This window comes from Drosophila erecta, unplaced genomic scaffold (assembly GCF_003286155.1).
Source record: "Drosophila erecta strain 14021-0224.00,06,07 unplaced genomic scaffold, DereRS2 tig00000092-arrow-pilon, whole genome shotgun sequence".
Lineage (NCBI taxonomy): Eukaryota > Metazoa > Arthropoda > Insecta > Diptera > Drosophilidae > Drosophila > Drosophila erecta.
In genome coordinates, this window is record NW_020825207.1 from 15,269,683 (window position 1) to 15,287,060 (window position 17,378).

General features: G+C 46.9%; 1 protein-coding gene across 1 annotated transcript; it reads left to right on the top strand.

Annotated features, from left to right (window-relative positions):
• The first annotated feature begins 661 nt into the window (after nt 1-661).
• On the top strand, nt 662-17,149 carry LOC6546702 (RNA-binding protein asd-2). Its single transcript, XM_001974482.3, has 8 exons — nt 662-1,417; nt 5,906-5,984; nt 11,937-12,022; nt 12,123-12,386; nt 14,982-15,558; nt 16,102-16,347; nt 16,522-16,678; nt 16,770-17,149. The coding sequence occupies exons 2-8, from the start codon at nt 5,930-5,932 to the stop codon at nt 16,867-16,869; spliced, it is 1,485 nt and encodes a 494-aa protein (XP_001974518.2). The 5' UTR covers nt 662-1,417; nt 5,906-5,929; the 3' UTR covers nt 16,870-17,149.
• Nucleotides 17,150-17,378: the final 229 nt, after the last annotated feature.

A 17,378-nucleotide genomic window follows, 5' to 3' on the forward strand; every position in this document is an offset into this window, starting at 1 on the left:
GGTCGAAATGAGATTCTTGCATGTGGTCGGAGCTTTTCTTCTTTTTTGGGAGTCCTGCAACTCGCTTTTCATGAAAATTCATCGCGCTCCCGCGGTGCTAAAGTCTGATTTTCAGCAATGTTTTCGGGGATTACTGGGAAACGTGGACCAAAAACCAGGGATTTTTCCGTCCACTATTGCCTCCAAACTGAATGTATTTATTTATTTCATTTGTTTGAGTGTTTCGCTCCTCGAATTCTAGAATCCTTCAAGCACAGAGAGGCGACTTCTGTACCCCAAATGAGATGATTAATATTTAAGGCTCCCGTCACTCCAGCCGGAATAATCTGGGAATGCATCCCAGTTTGCCGCACTGATGAAAGCCAATCCGAGCCAGTTTTCAGCAATTCACCTGGCTAATCGCATGGCAAAGCCGGGCCGAAAGTAATTACGGCCATGTGCATTTCAAAGTATAACGGAAATGCCGACGCACAGGACATCATTTGGCCAGCATCCTCCCAGAACTGTTCCCAGTATGGAAACACTATGCCTCTGCTGGCATTGCGCAGAATCAGCATTCAGCTTCCCAGCATCCCAGCATCCCAGCATCCAGCGTCCACAGTTCTTAGTTCTCAGTTCTCAGAGGCCTCCAGCAAGTTGTCCACATTCTGGACCCATCAGTTGCGCGTCGGGCCCTTAACGGAACGGTTCGAGAACTCCGGCATGCGGTTCCTCTCGAGATCGGAGGAGTGCTAGTAGCCAAGTGGACACACAAGCAGCAGCAGCCACAGCCAGGTGTTTGGCGCCAAGTTGCCCCAGAGAGACAAATTGTTTATCTTGTGTCAAGTGGTGTATGGCCACCCCTTTGGCCAACACCCACTTTAGCTTCAACTCCAGTGAAAGTTTGTTGTCGCCATACAGCCAACCAGCCATCCACATCCAGCCATCCAGCTATCCAAACATCTAGCCACTCCGGTGGCGCTTTGTTCTGCGGCTGCCAGGCTAACCGAGTTCAGTTGGATCCTTGTGGTTTCGGGCGCCCGAAATCGGATGACATTATCTGCCACGGGACGCGGTGGTTCCTCGCGGAGTTGAGTAGAGTGGAGTGGAGTGCAGTGGAGTGGAGTCGCGTAGATTCGAGTGGAATGGTGCCGAGTGACTCGGAATTAAAAGCGGAGCAAGGCGTCGCACCTTAGGCATGCATCTTTAATCAGGCCCCAATGAATTTCCGCGCGAAATGTTAACGGCCTATGAATAAGCAATGAAATAAGCGCTCACGGGCATTTGTCATTTGGCAAAGTGAAAATTGAAGTGACTGTGAAAATTGAGACAAATGTGCGCGTCCGCAGCCGAGTATTAAAGCAAGGACCAAGTAATCCCGGCTATTCCTGCTGTTCCTGCTATTCCAGCAACCCGGGCATAATTTCTTCTTAACTAGGTAAATATTGGCGCACGTTCGGCAGTGTATGAAATGTGGGACGCTTTCACACCTGTTACAACTTAATTACGGGCGGGCAAAGTAACTGAATTATTCACCTGGAATGCGGCTTGAGTGGCTCGATGTCAGTGTGTTTGCCCAGGCAGAAGTACAAATAGCCAAGGGGCAAGTGTGCGTTGTCCAGCGCCCGAAATCTGGAGGACCAACAGGACTAATTCCCCCCGAGGCAGCTCGAATCGAATGGACTTGTGGGCCGGACGGCGGAATTGTGGCAGTCATATAAACGAGAATGAATGAATGTAATTGCTTTTGATTTATCTCACTCTCAACGCCAGCAGAGTGGAAAGCCATTTATTTGGTGATTTCCGCTCGGACCTGGAAAAAATATAACTAATTCTGATAAATTATTACACAGATGATTATTGATGAAGACTAATTTATAAGTCGCCCCGCCTGGGAGCTCTACGAGCTTGTAGGTGAATTCCCACTTTGCGTTCCACCCAAACCCGAAAACCTTTCTTTGGCCGAACACAGAAACACAAAAAAAGGGAAATGGAATTTGGAATCATGAAATTATTTATGAAGAAATGCCTGCGAGGGAGAAAAGACCTTTGGCATTGCCCTTTTCGGGTTTGCGGCCAACTTATTCGAGAATAAAGGGAAAACTTTTACTTTTTGCGGCTGAATTATACATTTATACATTTGGATGCGATGCATACGCATACTAGCTGGGCGTACGAAGGACACGTCTATGAATTTGCTTTTCACCCGGCTTAAAAGGCCAAACTTTCGTGGGTCAGGAGCCCGAAATTCCCGCAGGAGACATGGCCAGAGAGTAACTATTTTGTGCTTCATTAGAAGGGGAAAAGTCATGAATACGAGATTAGCTTGTATATGATTAATGGTAAAGCCAACCATTCTTGCCGCTTTAAAATGCACACCCACATAAATCAATTTGTGAAATGCATTGGCACGGTGCACTGCGGCGGGATATCAGATTATGCGGCTTTGATAGCCACATCGATTAATCAACGACACTTTAATGGCTATCTGCCGATTTGGGACGGCACAGTCCATGGACTTTGTAGCAAATCAGTCCGAGTTCGGAGCTCGGTGCTCGGTGCTCGGTGCTCCTGATTGAGTATTTCCCGCAGTCGACTAAATAAACAAATTCCTGCAATTTTCACTCTTCTTGGTTATTTTAGGTGAAACAGCATTTCTATGCTTTCCTGCACTGACGGAAAATCTAAAGATCATTTAATACTATTATTATCTAACCCGAAATCTATACTACAATTTATCCGCAAACTGCAATATACATTTTTATTTCTGATTTATGTGCCATTATTTATAATGACAGCCATATCATGAACTATTGGCTTAAACGATAATTTACTATTTGATTACTCCATTGCACGAGTATGTTTTATGGTTTTTGTCAAGTTACCTTTGAGCATAGTGGCCGGAAAATTAATGGGTAGTATATTACAATGTTGCATCTTGGCAAGTTTTTGAGTAACCAACGCTTGAAAAGGGGAAATTCATTCTTTCAGTGCTGGCGAGCTGCAAAAAATGGTTCCATTATTTTTTGAAATTAATTGGCCAACGCTTGTGAAACAATTTCCGGTCAGGAATTCCTCTAGCATTTAGGAGGCAAACACGGTCAAAGGAGGTGGCCCGTCGGCTGGTGGATTGTTTGGGTTGGAGGATTGGTGGACTGGTGGACTGGTGGATTGGGTTTTGTGTTTTAAGTGGGCGGATGGGGATTCGTTCGCCGAGGTATTTTGAATATTTCATTTTTGGATTCCCATATTGACCAACTGGTCAAATAAATGCGAAGCAAGCAAATAAACCAAGCAGGGCTTTGGAAGAAAGATGAAAGGTTGATGGCGCCCTGCACTCGATCATCTGCTGCTATGCATCGGCTGTTTGGGATTTATGGGATACGGAATGTTGACACAATGCCCAAATAATTCAAATGTTGTGCGAAGCTGCTGAAATATGTTACACATTCATTTAAATGCAGATGCGAGCCCTTCGGCTTTTAGACGGATTTGACACGTAGCTGTTGAAATGCAGATACAGATACAAAATTCAAGTGGGCCCGTTTCGCAGGATGAGCAATGGCTGCAGGACGAAAGAGATGGTGGATGCGGCTAGTGGGTGGACTGTTGGGTGTATGGAAATGTGGTACACATTGGGTATATGGAGTTTTCCATCCATGGCATGCATGTGCGACTTTGTTTGTGTTGTGTGTATTTGCATTTCCATTTGGTTTTCATTTTTCATTTTTCTGATGTTACTGTGACTGCAATATTCGCTTGAATAAATTATCCAGGTGAGCATTGCACTGCATACTGAATGCAGAAGGCAGAATGCGCCGGATCGGCCTTTAAATCAAAGGCATGTTGTTTGGTAACTTAATTGTCTTCAATTGCAGCTGTTTGCCGATTGTGCCATTTTTGTATTGGCTGGGGAAGGCGCCACTTCCTGCAGGATAACACCATTAATTTGGATTAATATTCCTTGTTCCGTGGAACGGCACTTGGCAATCACGACTGTCGCCGAAATCCCCTTCATTGTATTCGAATATCTCAACCGCCCGCCTTCCCCGCCCCAGTTTCCACGATGTCCTGGGGTTTCCTAGCACCCCTCGCCTCCCCTCTCCCACCAGTCACTGTCGCCTTCTTCGTTCGCTTTATGGTTCATGTTCATGTCTTCTTTATCTAAATCATCCAACTGTGTAAATATTTGCCTCGCTTCCTGCATTCCATCCTCGTTATCCTTAAATCGTGCGTGCCGAGCTGCACAAAGACAAACGAGTGGGAGCGGGATGGAGAGGGCAGACCGGAGCCCGAGGAGCGGGCTGAATAAAGCAAACCCACCGATCCGGGGACCCAGCCCACCCAGCTCACCCACCCACCGACCGACCAACCGACCAACCGACCGACCGACTGAGTGAGCCGACCTACTCTACACTGGGTTAAATTTTGCATAAGGAACGCACGGCCGTCGTTGTCCTGGCACAGTGGAAAAGGCCGGAAAAGCGGAGTAGGTTGGTGCAGCACCACTGCGCACAGGTGCTAGTAATGCTTCCTACTCCAAGAATGGCTTGGTTCAGAACCCAGCACTATTACAATCGCAGCTGCACTCCGAGCAATTTGGAAATTAGAGTCCTGCTTCTTTTTGAAGTATTTACTTGGCGCCAGCGACTTAAAATAACATTTACTTACCTGAAAATCCACGTTAGCACGACCCACTGTGCGTAATTCCGACGGTAAACAATAATCGCAGCATTAATCTGAAACTGCGCACAAATCCGTCAAACTTAGTTGCGAAAACGGGGAAAGAAAGGAGCGCAGAGCAAAGCAGGGCAAAGGATTCAGCGGCAAAGGAAGAAGGACTAAAACACAAACATTGGCGGAGATTTTGAGATTTTTGGGCGCTGGAGCAGTCATTAATTTTAGGAACTTTAGCCCACTTTCGCTCGTTATCGAACGTCCATCAATTTTCCAGGTAGACTGGCTTTAATTTAAAATTGTCGAGGGCGCTGCGAATATCGCGATGCAAATAGTTCAAATCATCCTCCAAGGCAATTAAGCAGCGTGACTGAGTGCTTTATGGCCATGAAAATTATACGACTCTTTTGGTTTTACGATTTTATGCGCAGACGGAGGCTCCGAATCTTGGATGCTATGCTATCCAGAAGTTAATGGGGCGCACTGGCCAATTATACCGGGGCACAGAGCAATCGGGGTCACCTATTACGCTTCCATGGGTGCACAAGTACATCTGCGTACTTCTCATCTGGGACTGATATGAGTTGAATTGCGATTTTACTTTCGAGTAGGACCCTCTCCTGTGGCAGCCTTACATATTTGCTGACTGGGGAAACCGATACTTGACACTCGAAGTGGGGCAAATGTTTGGTTTCCAGAGATGAATGGATGGATGGATGGGTGGATGGAGGACACGGTATGAGAGGCAATCTCTGACGCCACCGAAACCCAATCCTCAAACATAGGGCAGCTGCAATCAATATTCATAAAGATTCGGCAAAGTTCACTTCACGGGGTTAGAAAAACTTTCGATTGTCTTTTGGGGATATGCGTAGGAATCGCTACCAACTTTGCCCGGGCTTATTTCATTATGGAACTTATCAACAGATTTGAAACAAAAATTCCCCCGCACCGCCGGCCACCAATCCCCAAACCAACTACCACCTACCACCTACCACTTACCACCCACCACCCACAACTTTCTTAAGTATTTACCATGTTGGGGCGTTTTTGTCAGCTGCATTATGATAAAAATTTTCCAAAGTTTTCCTTAAGCTTTTTACACGGGCTTACAGCAAAATGTTGCCCGATCAGGGAGGGGCGGTGGGAGGGGGTGGGCTTAGCTGAAAACTTGAAAGGACCAAATCCCTTTGGCCTCAAACTATTATTACATGCTCATATAGATTATTCACATTCTTTCACTTTGCAGTCACCGCAAGAAAAGCAACAAAGGATGGAAACCAAAGCTGGCTTAAGTGCGCTGGAGGAAAGGTCCCTGAAAGGTTCAGGTATGTGGATTATATAATTGCCGGCAAATGCCGGGAATTTGGCACAGTCGATGACACAAATTGTCTGGGGCATACAGTGCGGTTCGAATTCAGGGTGTTTATTAGATTGGTGGAAGCTTGGTGGAAGAGTGCAGAGCGGAAGTTTGAATATCTAATATCGAATACCTTAATAAATGAATGTAATATATTGCTGATTTGTTGCAGAACCAACTGCACTTTTTGTAGACAACTGTGAATACTTGTATTATTGAGTAAGCGTAGATACATTTGAGTATTATGCTAAATAAGTGCCAGAAACTGATTGAAAACTGCAACATCCATAATATACAGTCACTATCGCACTATCAATCTTCCTTATGGAAAACAGGTTTGTCCAATTCGTTGAGGAGTCAGTCAAGCAGCTTATCGGCTGAATCAAGCTGTGATAAAACGATTGAATCTATTCGTTTTTTACTCGACCAAATCTCCGAGTGTCCCCACAGCCGCCCGATAGTTCCGCATAGTGTGGAATCGAATCCGAGGGAAAGGCAAACAGAGTGGAGAAGCCACCACCAGCAGCGTTTTGCTTAACCAGCCACCCAACTTCATATATGCTCTGTGGGCGTTTAGAAGAGTTTCCCACACTGGGTTTCCCGGCTCCGCTCTGCTGGAGGGGGGAAATGTGAATTTTTTCTGCTATTCCACCTTTTCGACTTTCGACTTGTTTACGCAAAAGTTAAGGAAGGACATAAAAGCGAGCGGGCATCCCGGCATCCCGGCATCCTGGCATCCGTCGTAAAAACTGTCGTCGTCACACTGGCTGATACCGATAGCAAAAGCTGGGTGGTGGTAAATTTAATCATAAACACACAGCAGTCGATTACGTCATGAGCGAAAAACAAAACTATTCGTCGTCCTTGCCTTTCATTTGAACTTAAAATTCTATTCAATCAGGGCACAAGACGAGCTTGGCTTTGAGGGAAAGTAATACAAAGAAATCTGACAGAAAAATAAAAAACACATGGGGGAAGAGGAAAACGAGACGATATATCCATCAAAGCTGACTTCTGTAGCTCCCTCTTTTGAGTCTAATCCCAGCAATACTGGAAATTTAAACAAAAAAGGAAAAATGAAAAAAATGGCTCCATTGGATTACAGATTGTCGCCGGGGAGGAAGGCGAAACGATAAACAAGCAGAGAAAGGATGTTTAGGCCCCGCCCCCCCGAACATGTAAGCTTCTGGGCAGAAGTTAACTTTTTTGTTTTTGTTTTTTTTTCGTACTGCCGCCGACTCTTGTTTCCTTTTTATGATTATTTTTACTTTTGTTTCGGCTAACGAGACGCATTCCGTGGTAATCCGTCCCCGGGGAAATGTTAAACCAACGGGGAGACTCCGGCGCAGAGGATTGAAGGTATGAGAAGGTATCACTGGTGTCCTGTCGAAAATCGCTTAAATGGACCATCAATGGTTCGGCCACGAGCCGAGAAATGGCCGAGGACATTAACACTGACGAAATGTTGATTAAACTGGCAGGTCCTTTGGGCCATATTGAAATGGCCAACGGTCAAACAAGGCTGGCCAAATCTCTCCTCTTCGAAATTGAATAATCTGCGCATAAACATTCATACACTTGACTCCCACATGACCTTTGCCCAGGGCCACACGGAGCAAAACTGCCTGATTTGATGGCGCATTTATCTATAAATATTTGATTCTTTTTAAGCGTTCTTTGTCTACAGACAATGGGCTTATATCGAATTTGGCAAAATCTACATAAAATTATGTATTTGCTTGAGACCTATTAAACGAAATGTTGATGTTAAATCAATTTCACACAAGATTTAAATATTGTATATTATAATATTCTTTGCTTTTAGACCTTGCATTTCTTATTATTTGCTGTTTTGTGTAAGTGTAAGTCACAGAACTTTCGAAAGGAGCCAGCCGAAATTGGTATAAACCTAATGAACGCAAAACTTTCCTTTTAAATCTGAGTAGACTTCTGTCTCAAAAGTTATGTGACATCCGTGATGGTTAGATTTGGTTTCTCACCGTGCAGGCAGGTGCCAGAGGTCGGGAAGCGAAAGGGTTATATATCATGCCCAAGACAGCGTCATCGCTCTGAAGAGGGTTTTTCCAGGCATTTTCCTTGGGTCAGGGGTTGGCAGTCGGCCTGCTGGGGGGTGTTGGCTCAAGTGCCGGCCCCCTGGGCAGCGACTATGGAAAACAAGGGACACGGATGACTCCGCAGTAGGCAGCAGGACAGGGCAGCACAGTGTTTTCCGCTTTTCCGGACGAGCAAATGACCCGGAAAGGCCGAACGAAGGCGGCTCGTAAAAGGAAAATGCGGAAAATATGGCAGCGCACGGGCGGCAAACAAAACACAGGGCATAAGCAACAGAAAGTGGCAACGGAAACAATTGCAGTGACTGAGCAAATGCTTAGCAACCTGCCCCGAGGGATTCGCGTCGGCGGAAAAGCCAAGGAAACAAGCGGGAAATGCTAGTTTCTAAACTCAAAAGTCTCTGACTGCGGCAAGTTGATATGTAAATCTGATTTACACCGTTTCAAGCGTTTAGCCAAGTGGTAGTGGTCCACCCACCTCCTCTGCCTGCTCCGCCTCCGCGGGACGTGGATCGCTGCCAGGACTCCCGCTGCACTCTCGCGGCCAAATCCTTGTGGGCAGCGCCACCTGGTGGCCTGAAATGCATACCTAATTACGTTAATGGCCGTGCTGGCCATAAATTAGTGGAGATTAGGCGGCGGGTGGCGGGCGGCAACCTGGCCAGAACCGAAGCCCTGCCAAATTGAACTGGAAAGTGGGCAGAAGCCGAGCAGAAAGTTTCGCAATGGGCGATGCGGGCGGATGAAATAATTATTGTCATGGCTGCGAGCGAAAAGTAATTATTACTATTATTGCTCTTTCGAGCAGCGCAGGTAAATCAATAAATTTACATAATCATTGTGCAAAAGGGCAATTAATGGCGCTTTAAATGCAAGACGGACAAAGGTATTTTAACGCTGCCCGCAAATGAATCGATCCGGCAATTGCGAAAATATCGTTTAATTAAAACAAATATGCATAGATTACTTGAAATACGAGCGAGAGTAAAAAGTTATGTCAGCCGCACGTAATTGCTGCCGAAATGGCGCTAATTGAAAAGTCCGTGCCGAGGGAAAACAACACAACTTTCCTGGTCTTACCAGTGCTCCAGTGCGCATTGCAAACAATGCCAAATGAAATGGAAATGAATCTAATTTCTGTGGGACAAGCGGCCAGAAGGAGAACACGGATATCCTTTTAGGATATTCCACCTCGGACTGATGAGCGTAATTAATCAAGCCGAAGCATGAAAACTGATTTCCCAAGGGACAGACACTGCTTTGTATTCGAGCCAGCATAAATATTATGACGGCAGGTCCGCCAATGCCAAACAATTAACACAGATCTTACGCTTTCACCTAGTTGCATTTCAGCCTCCACCTTCCACCGCCACCCATCGCCCACTTGGCCCACCTGGCCCACCTGTTCCAACTGGCCCACCTGACGCCCATCAGAGTGCTCTCCGCTGACAACTGCCAGCTACTTATGCATGTTGCTGCCACCGACAAGAAGCAGCCGGAGAGACAGAAAGGCCGTCTGCAAGGAGCTGGGCGGTGGGCGGTGGGTGGTTGTGGGGCAAGTGGGCGTTAAGCAGGTAGGGCCAGTGATGTCAACTACAGCCTACCCAGAGAAAGGAGATCCACTAATGGGGGAATGATTTGAATACTTTCAATCGATACGATTGGCTGTCAGCTGCGCCCATTTGGCTATGATTCTTAGCTTAGCTGATTCATAGCTTGAAAACCGCACAAATGGTCATATGTTTCCCAAAAATCCATTACTTGGGTTTTCCAACCCACATAATCAGTTTTCTAAAATGTAAAGTCATACCTCGCCACAACATTTGCAACTTACTGGCATTTATAATAATTTTTGATTATTTTTTTCCATTTTTCCCTTATGAAACATGCAAAAATACGACAAAAATTAAATTTTCAAAAATCAAACCAAATATGCTACGGATCGTTAGTCATGGTTGTTAGCTACACAAAACTGCAGCGCTTTTGGCTGTGAGTCTATTTTAACAAAGTTAAAAAGCCAGAGACGAAAAAACAAGCATATTTCCTGATTTTCCGCCCCAAAAGCATCACTCAATGGCCGACTGTTTAGCTATAAAGAAGCTCATGTGGCAGCTCTGTTGCAGGCAAATGTTGCATTCGTGCAAAAGGCAACGACAAAAGGTGTTAAGAAAGCCATTTCGCCTGCTAATGAGTGACGATGCCTCTGAGTGTGTGTGTGTGCCCACTCCTTGCCCCTTTGCCCCTGCCCCAGCAGCTGGGTGCTTGTGTTTGTGTGTCCCGTGAGTCCTTGCCAGGACTTGAGCCCAAGCTGAAGAGCAAACAAAAATGTTTTCATGTTTGGGCCTGTCAACAGATTTATCCAACCTGCCCCCGCCCCTCCGCTGCTTATTTCGGTTTTGTATATGTTTGCGAGTGTGTGTGTGTGTGTGTGTGTGCAGAAGCATTTTGCTTAATTAGTTACAAACAGCCGAAACTGTAGGAGAGAGGGGAAGGAGGACAAGAAAGAAGAAAGGACTCACATCCATGGCTGTCTTTAAGGCTCCGCCAAATGTTTACAAATGTCGCAGCTTCTACTGCGGGCAGCTAAAGATACAGGCACACAGATACCAGATCGGAGATACTAGATACATATGGGGGTGCGGGGCGTGAGGACGCCAGGATGCCAGGATGCGGATGTGGATGCGTACGGGTGGGCAGGTGCCACAAGTCAGCTCGAGATAATCCGATGAACTCTCCGTCTGTAGCATACTTATGAGGGCGACTGACTGGTGGTGTGAATAGTGCGCAATGAAGACATTTATTCACTCGGCAGCCGGCAGCATTCACAAAATGAATGGAACAATCTTGAATTTCGCCGCACAATTTCTAGAGGCGTAATACCGCAATTAAATTAACTTTCGCTGACTCGTGTAAATAACGATGAGTGTGAAATGGAACAGGCAAGAAATATTTGTTTTTACATTTATCACTTACCTGTTTTTTTTCACTTAGTGCAAACCTAAATCGAAAAAAGAGAGTGCAAAAATCCAATCAATCATACAAGCATTTTTAAGGGTGCTTGTTCAATTTGCGAATGGAATTATGATATGGTATTTCTGACAGTTTTAACTTTATGATTTATTAAAATTCACCCTCATTTATAGGTTGCATTCCGCGTGATTTCCATGTTTTTATAATTAGACCCAATTAATGTTTAATTCAATTAAATTGGAATAATTTAATGGAGCTTTAGTTTGCAGCTTTAAGTGGTTTAAATGCCAAAACAAATGTTTAATATTTTTGTCGTGTATTTGTAGTGTATATAAACTTTAAGCTAACCGAAAGTATCAACTTGATGGTTGCACTTGAAAAACTATTTTTTACCTACACTTGCAGTTGATTTTCTTTTTTTGCACTAATTATTAAAATATATAGGGGTGGTAACTCAATACTCTAGGCTTTCGCTCGTCAGAATAATTAACTCTTCATTTATTTAATTACTGCTAGTAAAACTTTATGCTTTGGGACCCAATTAGTTGGCTTACCGTTGGGTATTAACTAAGACATTTTATATAAATTTGACTGGATTTCACTATTTACTCTTTGTCACAGCGGGAAACCCATTAAGCCATTTAATGTGGTAAATAAGGGCAAATTGAAAGGAATTTGATAGAGACCAGTTGTCATTAATTACTGTAATTATTACGGACGTAAGGAATTAGTTGCCGAAATATGTGACCTCGGGGTATCCATTAAATATTCAACTCGTTATCCGTTTGAAGCGAATAAAGTGCCTCCATAAAGGTGAATTACACGTTTAATTACACGCACATTAAGTTGAATGCATTTTCCTGTTTCCCATCCCGCAGAGAAACTTAAAATGCTGGACATCACACGCGACAAGCCGGTGAAGGTGGCCGTCAAAGTGGCCGTTCCTGTGCGGGATCACCCAAAGGTATGTAGGCGGAGGCGGAGGCGGAAGTGGAGGTGGAATGGAAACCAGTTAACGGAGGGTAAACATTTTCATTGCATTTCCCTTTGTGCCGCCACAACAGTTCAATTTCGTGGGCAAGCTGCTCGGGCCCAAGGGCAACTCCATGAAGCGTCTGCAGGAGGACACCATGTGCAAGATGGCCGTACTGGGACGCGGATCGATGCGGGACCGGCGGAAGGAGGAGGAGCTGCGGGGCAGTGGGGACAGTCGCTACGCCCACCTCTTCGAGGACCTGCACGTCGAGATCTCGACCTTCGCCGCTCCGGCGGAGGCCCATGCCCGGATAGCCTACGCGCTGGCGGAAGTGCGCCGCTTTCTGGTTCCGGTGAGTCGAGTGGCATCTTTTTGGGGCAGCTCCCGCGGCATTGTTTGTGTTTAATACCCATTAATGATTTAAGTTTCGTCCGCGCCATGGGCAGGCAAATGAGCATCTTAAAGTTGGCCCGAACAAGGGACTTAAAGTTATGGCCGCGTCGAGTGCACTTGGGCAAAAAGGGTACTTCAATTTGGAAAGGCATTTAATTTGGAACATTTAAATGCAGTCAACCGAATTGGTGGACATTTCATTCCGTGAGCCGATTAAATTATATTATTTATGGACTTCATTATCCTTTCCCCTTGGTTGGTATCTATTCTAGATTTTAAGAAAACAAAAATGTATATTATTCAAGACCTAGCAGTCTCTTTTGATTAAAAAGCGCTTATCAAGCGATTTTGTATGGCGTGTGTTCTCTGCTCTCCAATTTTCCAGAATGTCATGTTTTGGGGCCAATTCCGTTTTAACTTTAGAAAACTGCGCTGTTTTGATGAAAGTTTCCGCACTCGCTGACGACTTTAATTAAAGTCAAATTTGCGAAAGTCATGGCGAATAGTTTTGGAAGTGTAGTTCAAGGGGACTGGAGCCGGAGCCTTGCTCCTCGAACTGCTCCAACTGCTCCAACTGCTCCAAGGATGTGCTCGTTATCGACTTCGGCTTCCGTGTTGCCTGTGTTCGCGTGGCATGCAGCGAGTTTCCTGCTCCTGCTCCCCGTGCTCGCTGACTAAATTGCATTGTGCTGTAATTACATTTGCCACCCCACGGCACTCGACTGGGTCCGCCCACTTCGCCACCCACCCATTCCACTTGGCCCACTCCCGGCCCACTTGGCTGCGGAGCAAGGGAACTTGGCTTGCATCTTCCTTTTGGCCATTGTGCTGCGCTCGACACGCCATCGCCATTGCCACATCGCCATCGCCATCGCCACATCGCCATCGCCATCGCCATCGCCATGGCCAACGCCATTGCCCTCCTCCGGAGCCAAGAAGTGTGTGTGTGTGGAGGATAGGGCCATTTCTTGCCCTCCTCCACGAGAGACACAAACGTTGAGCGTTTACTATCTGCAGCCTGCAGACGGGGACGCAGGCAGATGTGAGTAGTCCTGGAGGCAGCACGTCCTGGGCATCATCCTCACTTGCCCGGCGCCGGCATACTTTATTTATACATCTCCGTTAAGTTGCAGCCAGAAATGTGGGGAGTGGACATGGAGCAATTTAAACGGCATGCCGGGGCCATCTATCCGGGGTACCCATACATATAGAATGTGTACCGAGCAGTTGCTGGATCCGAGAACATTACAAATGAGCGCCATATATCCAGCTTATTGCAAATTATACCTTGGGTCCGGAGCCGGGCTTTGATCTATAATTTTCCACAAAATTCAATTCTCACCTACCCCTGAAGTTCTGAAGTCCTCCCCACATTATGGCCAGCTTAAGCTGTGGAGGATGCGCTGGGGTCTGAAGATGGGGCCGGGTAATCCAATATATTGACATCCTGGCCGACCTTTGACTGGCAGATGCTGGCAACATTGAAACTCCCTCCTGGTCGCTGCTGCAGACTTTTCCCCCTGAGTTATTCCGATCTGATTACACATGACGAAAATTTGCATAGAAATTATATGATATCCCTGCACAAGGCAGAGACAAAGGCGCTGAAAGTAGAGACGGTTTCAATTTAGATAAATTGCTGGGGTTACCTGGAGTGTGTGGGTTTTTCTACATTTTTTTCTGCTCGAAGTCTGTGCGAATCTCATCTGCGACATATTTAAGCCTCACCCACCTGGCGGGAAATTGTTTATGGCATCTGCAATCTCGATTTATGTTCGCCAGCGAGTGCCATAAAAATGAGCACTTGGGTGTCAGTAGTGGAGGCAGTAAAAATGTAGGAAACTGGAGTGGCGCTCACATATGTTGTGCAAATTCAGAGATATATTCATAAACGAGTTAGTTGGTTAATGGGGTTGATGAAATGTGTATCCAGCGGGCTGGAGTTTCTTGCGTGCGTGTATCCATCGCAACCCGGAGCATCCTCACCCAGAACCCAGCCCACATCCACGCCCACTCCATTGCCACCCACATAATTGCATTAAGCACTCACAGATACTCAGATACACATGCACGTGTATGTGTATGTGTATGTGCGACCGATACATATATGAGTGCCCTGGGGCAGGAATGGATTCTACTCAAAGGGTGCTCCGCCGGCGACACATGAAACGTGGCTGCGCACAAACTTTTAATTGACATCCAATAAAATTCGCATTTATTGCCAGCGACGGCCACTAGGGAAACGTGAATTAAATTTAATTGCTCGACTGAGGTGTTCCTGCGGTTCCACTACTAATCCCCACCAGTGATGGACGTATCTTGGTCCCGCACAACTGCATTACGTGGCAAGGTGGTGCCACAAACTGAAAGTTTATATATCTCCGGCGAGATAAAACGAATACCACTCTGAATGCAATGCCACTAGATTGAAGTATCCCCACCACATTGTTGTTGAAAACCCTATTGTGATACATGTTATTCAGCACCATGTCTTCTGTGTACGGCTCTGTGTGTTGCCACTGCCATCACTGAATCACTCATCTCTTGCCCGCAGGACTACCACGATGACATCCGCCAGGAGCAAATGTGGGAGATGCAGGCGCTGACGTCCACGCCCGCACTGGGTGCCCATTCGCTGGAGGACTCGCATAGCCCCACCATCAACAGCGGCAGCCAGGTGGGCGGCGCCACCAACTGCTCCTCCAACGGGGCCAGTGGGCGTGGTCTGGGCGGCGGACTGGCCGACATGGACACGTCCAACGATGACAAATCGGACGACGCCAGCGGCATGGAGTGCCTGTCGGCAGTCGACAAGCTTGACTGCTCGTCCAGCTGTGCCAGTCTGGGCATCAGTGGCATCACGACCATCAGCACCGCCAGCACCGAGCATCCGCATCCGCACCAGCACCACCAGCAGCACCAGCAGCACCAACAGCACCACGCCCACCTGCACCCAGCACACGCCCATGGAAACCAGCAGCAGCAGCAACAGCAGCAGGTCCAGCACCACCACAGCCACCAGGCGCACTTCCACCAGCTCCTGCAGCAGGCTCACGGAGGAGCCAGTGCCGCAGCTGCTGCCTGCGGGGAGCATCTCTCCGGGCAGGCGACTCCGGCGACGGCAGCGGCATGTAAGTGTACTCCGGCCATAGTGGCTATGCCAAAAGCCCGTCTGGGCTCGAGATTAATTGGAATTTACGGCTGCCATTGATGCAGTGCATGAATGGGCCAATGAACATAATCCAGCTCCAGTCGGAAGTCAAGTTAATTTCGAGCTTAGGCACACTCTCACAGGATTTCGTAGGGGACTTTACATTGGAACATCGTCTCCACAGACTTTGTATAGTATGCAAATATAAAATTCAGGATTGTTGGTAAAATCGATTTAATTAAAATGCCCTTGAAACATTTAGAGGTATGCCACCTTAAAATCCGATTAAGATGAGTTCAGTTATGGAGTATAACGGGTATAAAAACCCTAGTAGCTACTATATGTAGCCTTTAAATAGGCTAGATCTTAGGAAAGCTCAGTATAAGACTACAGGGTTAATAAATCTGAAGCATTCAATGCTTCGGTTACCAAAGTCCACCTTTTCGCCACACCATTTGCAAAGCAATCCTCCAGCTGCCACTCATTCCGTTCTCCTTCTTTGTGCGCCTCAAATCTCCTGCAGTGCACACCACAGCCATGGCAGTGGCACTCCAGCATCAGCTGACAGCCGCAGGAATCGGAGGACTCCTGAAGCCGGCCACCGGAGTGGGGGCCACCATGGCCGGGCTGCCCACCACCCAGGCAGGAGCCGCCGCCCTTCAGTTGCCCGGCGACGGGGAGTCATCCGGATCGACGCTCACGCTGCTGGAGCCACCGGGCACGGCACTCCTGCATCCCGCTCTGCGCAACGTCAAGACCATCAACATAGGTGAGTCCTGCTATCCACAGCCAGTCTCAGTTGCTGCACCGAACAAAAATAATGGTCTATTCCGTAAAAAACAATATAGTTTTAATTTTGTCCCAGTTTTAAAAGACGTACATACGTTACATTTGATATGTCTAATTGAGTACATCTTGGTATAATTTTCTCTCTGTGCTCCAGGTGGCGGCCTGGGAAGGAAGCGTCCCCTGCTGGGTGTTCCCCGCTCCGGCATGAATCCCACCAAGCGCACGGTGATGAGCCTGCTGGCCAGGGCCAAGAACTCGCAGGCGCTGCACTCGGTCCGCCAGCCGATGGTGACGGCCACCAGTTTCGCTGAGTGAGTTGCCCGCCCGGAAACGAGCCACCACGTACTCCGATTTAATGGATTGATCAGGGGGTAGCGGGAACTTAATGACTATGTTTTTTAGACCCTTGCAGATGCTGGCCTCGCCGTTCATCATTCCGCACCGGGCGGTGGAGCAGCCAATCCTGGCGCTGTCGAAGGAGAGCCTCGCCCAGGGCGTCTAACCCAGTGAGCTGCTCCACCTGCGGCTGCCCAGATAGACCAATCTGACCGAATACCACCTGCCCCGCCTCACCCTTGGGAGGATCAGCGAGAGTCTCGAGGAGATTAGCGAATATTTCTAGGCGATGTTTGCGTAGTTGATGCGTACTCGTACTTCTACTCCCCCCGTAGTAAGGCTATACCGATCTTTAGGGACTAACTGTGAACTTATCCGAGCGAATCTCGAGCTCGTGCTACACGATTTTATTTTTTACAGAGAATAAACGGAGCGTCTATTTGCAATGCGATGTTTTATTTCCACAGATGCAAGTCTAGGCAAACCAAATCGAAATGTTCGATCTAATGGAACAGAGTTTAAACCCTTAACAAATTGAAACCTAAACTTAGTGTCAAATTAAAACGAGAGAAACTTCAATAGAATAAATGTAAACGCAATTACTTTAAAAAATTACTTTAAATAAATATACACACAATGCGAATACGAATGCGAATGCAGATACCGAACACGAGT

Coding starts and splice junctions, on each gene's coding strand:
- LOC6546702 (XM_001974482.3), top strand. CDS start 5,930: ATGGAAACCAAAGCTGGCTTAAGTGCGCTGGAGGAAAGGTCCCTGAAA. Junction 12,023..12,122: donor CTGTGCGGGATCACCCAAAG/GTATGTAGGCGG, acceptor CCGCCACAACAG/TTCAATTTCGTGGGCAAGCT. Junction 16,348..16,521: donor CGTCAAGACCATCAACATAG/GTGAGTCCTGCT, acceptor TCTGTGCTCCAG/GTGGCGGCCTGGGAAGGAAG.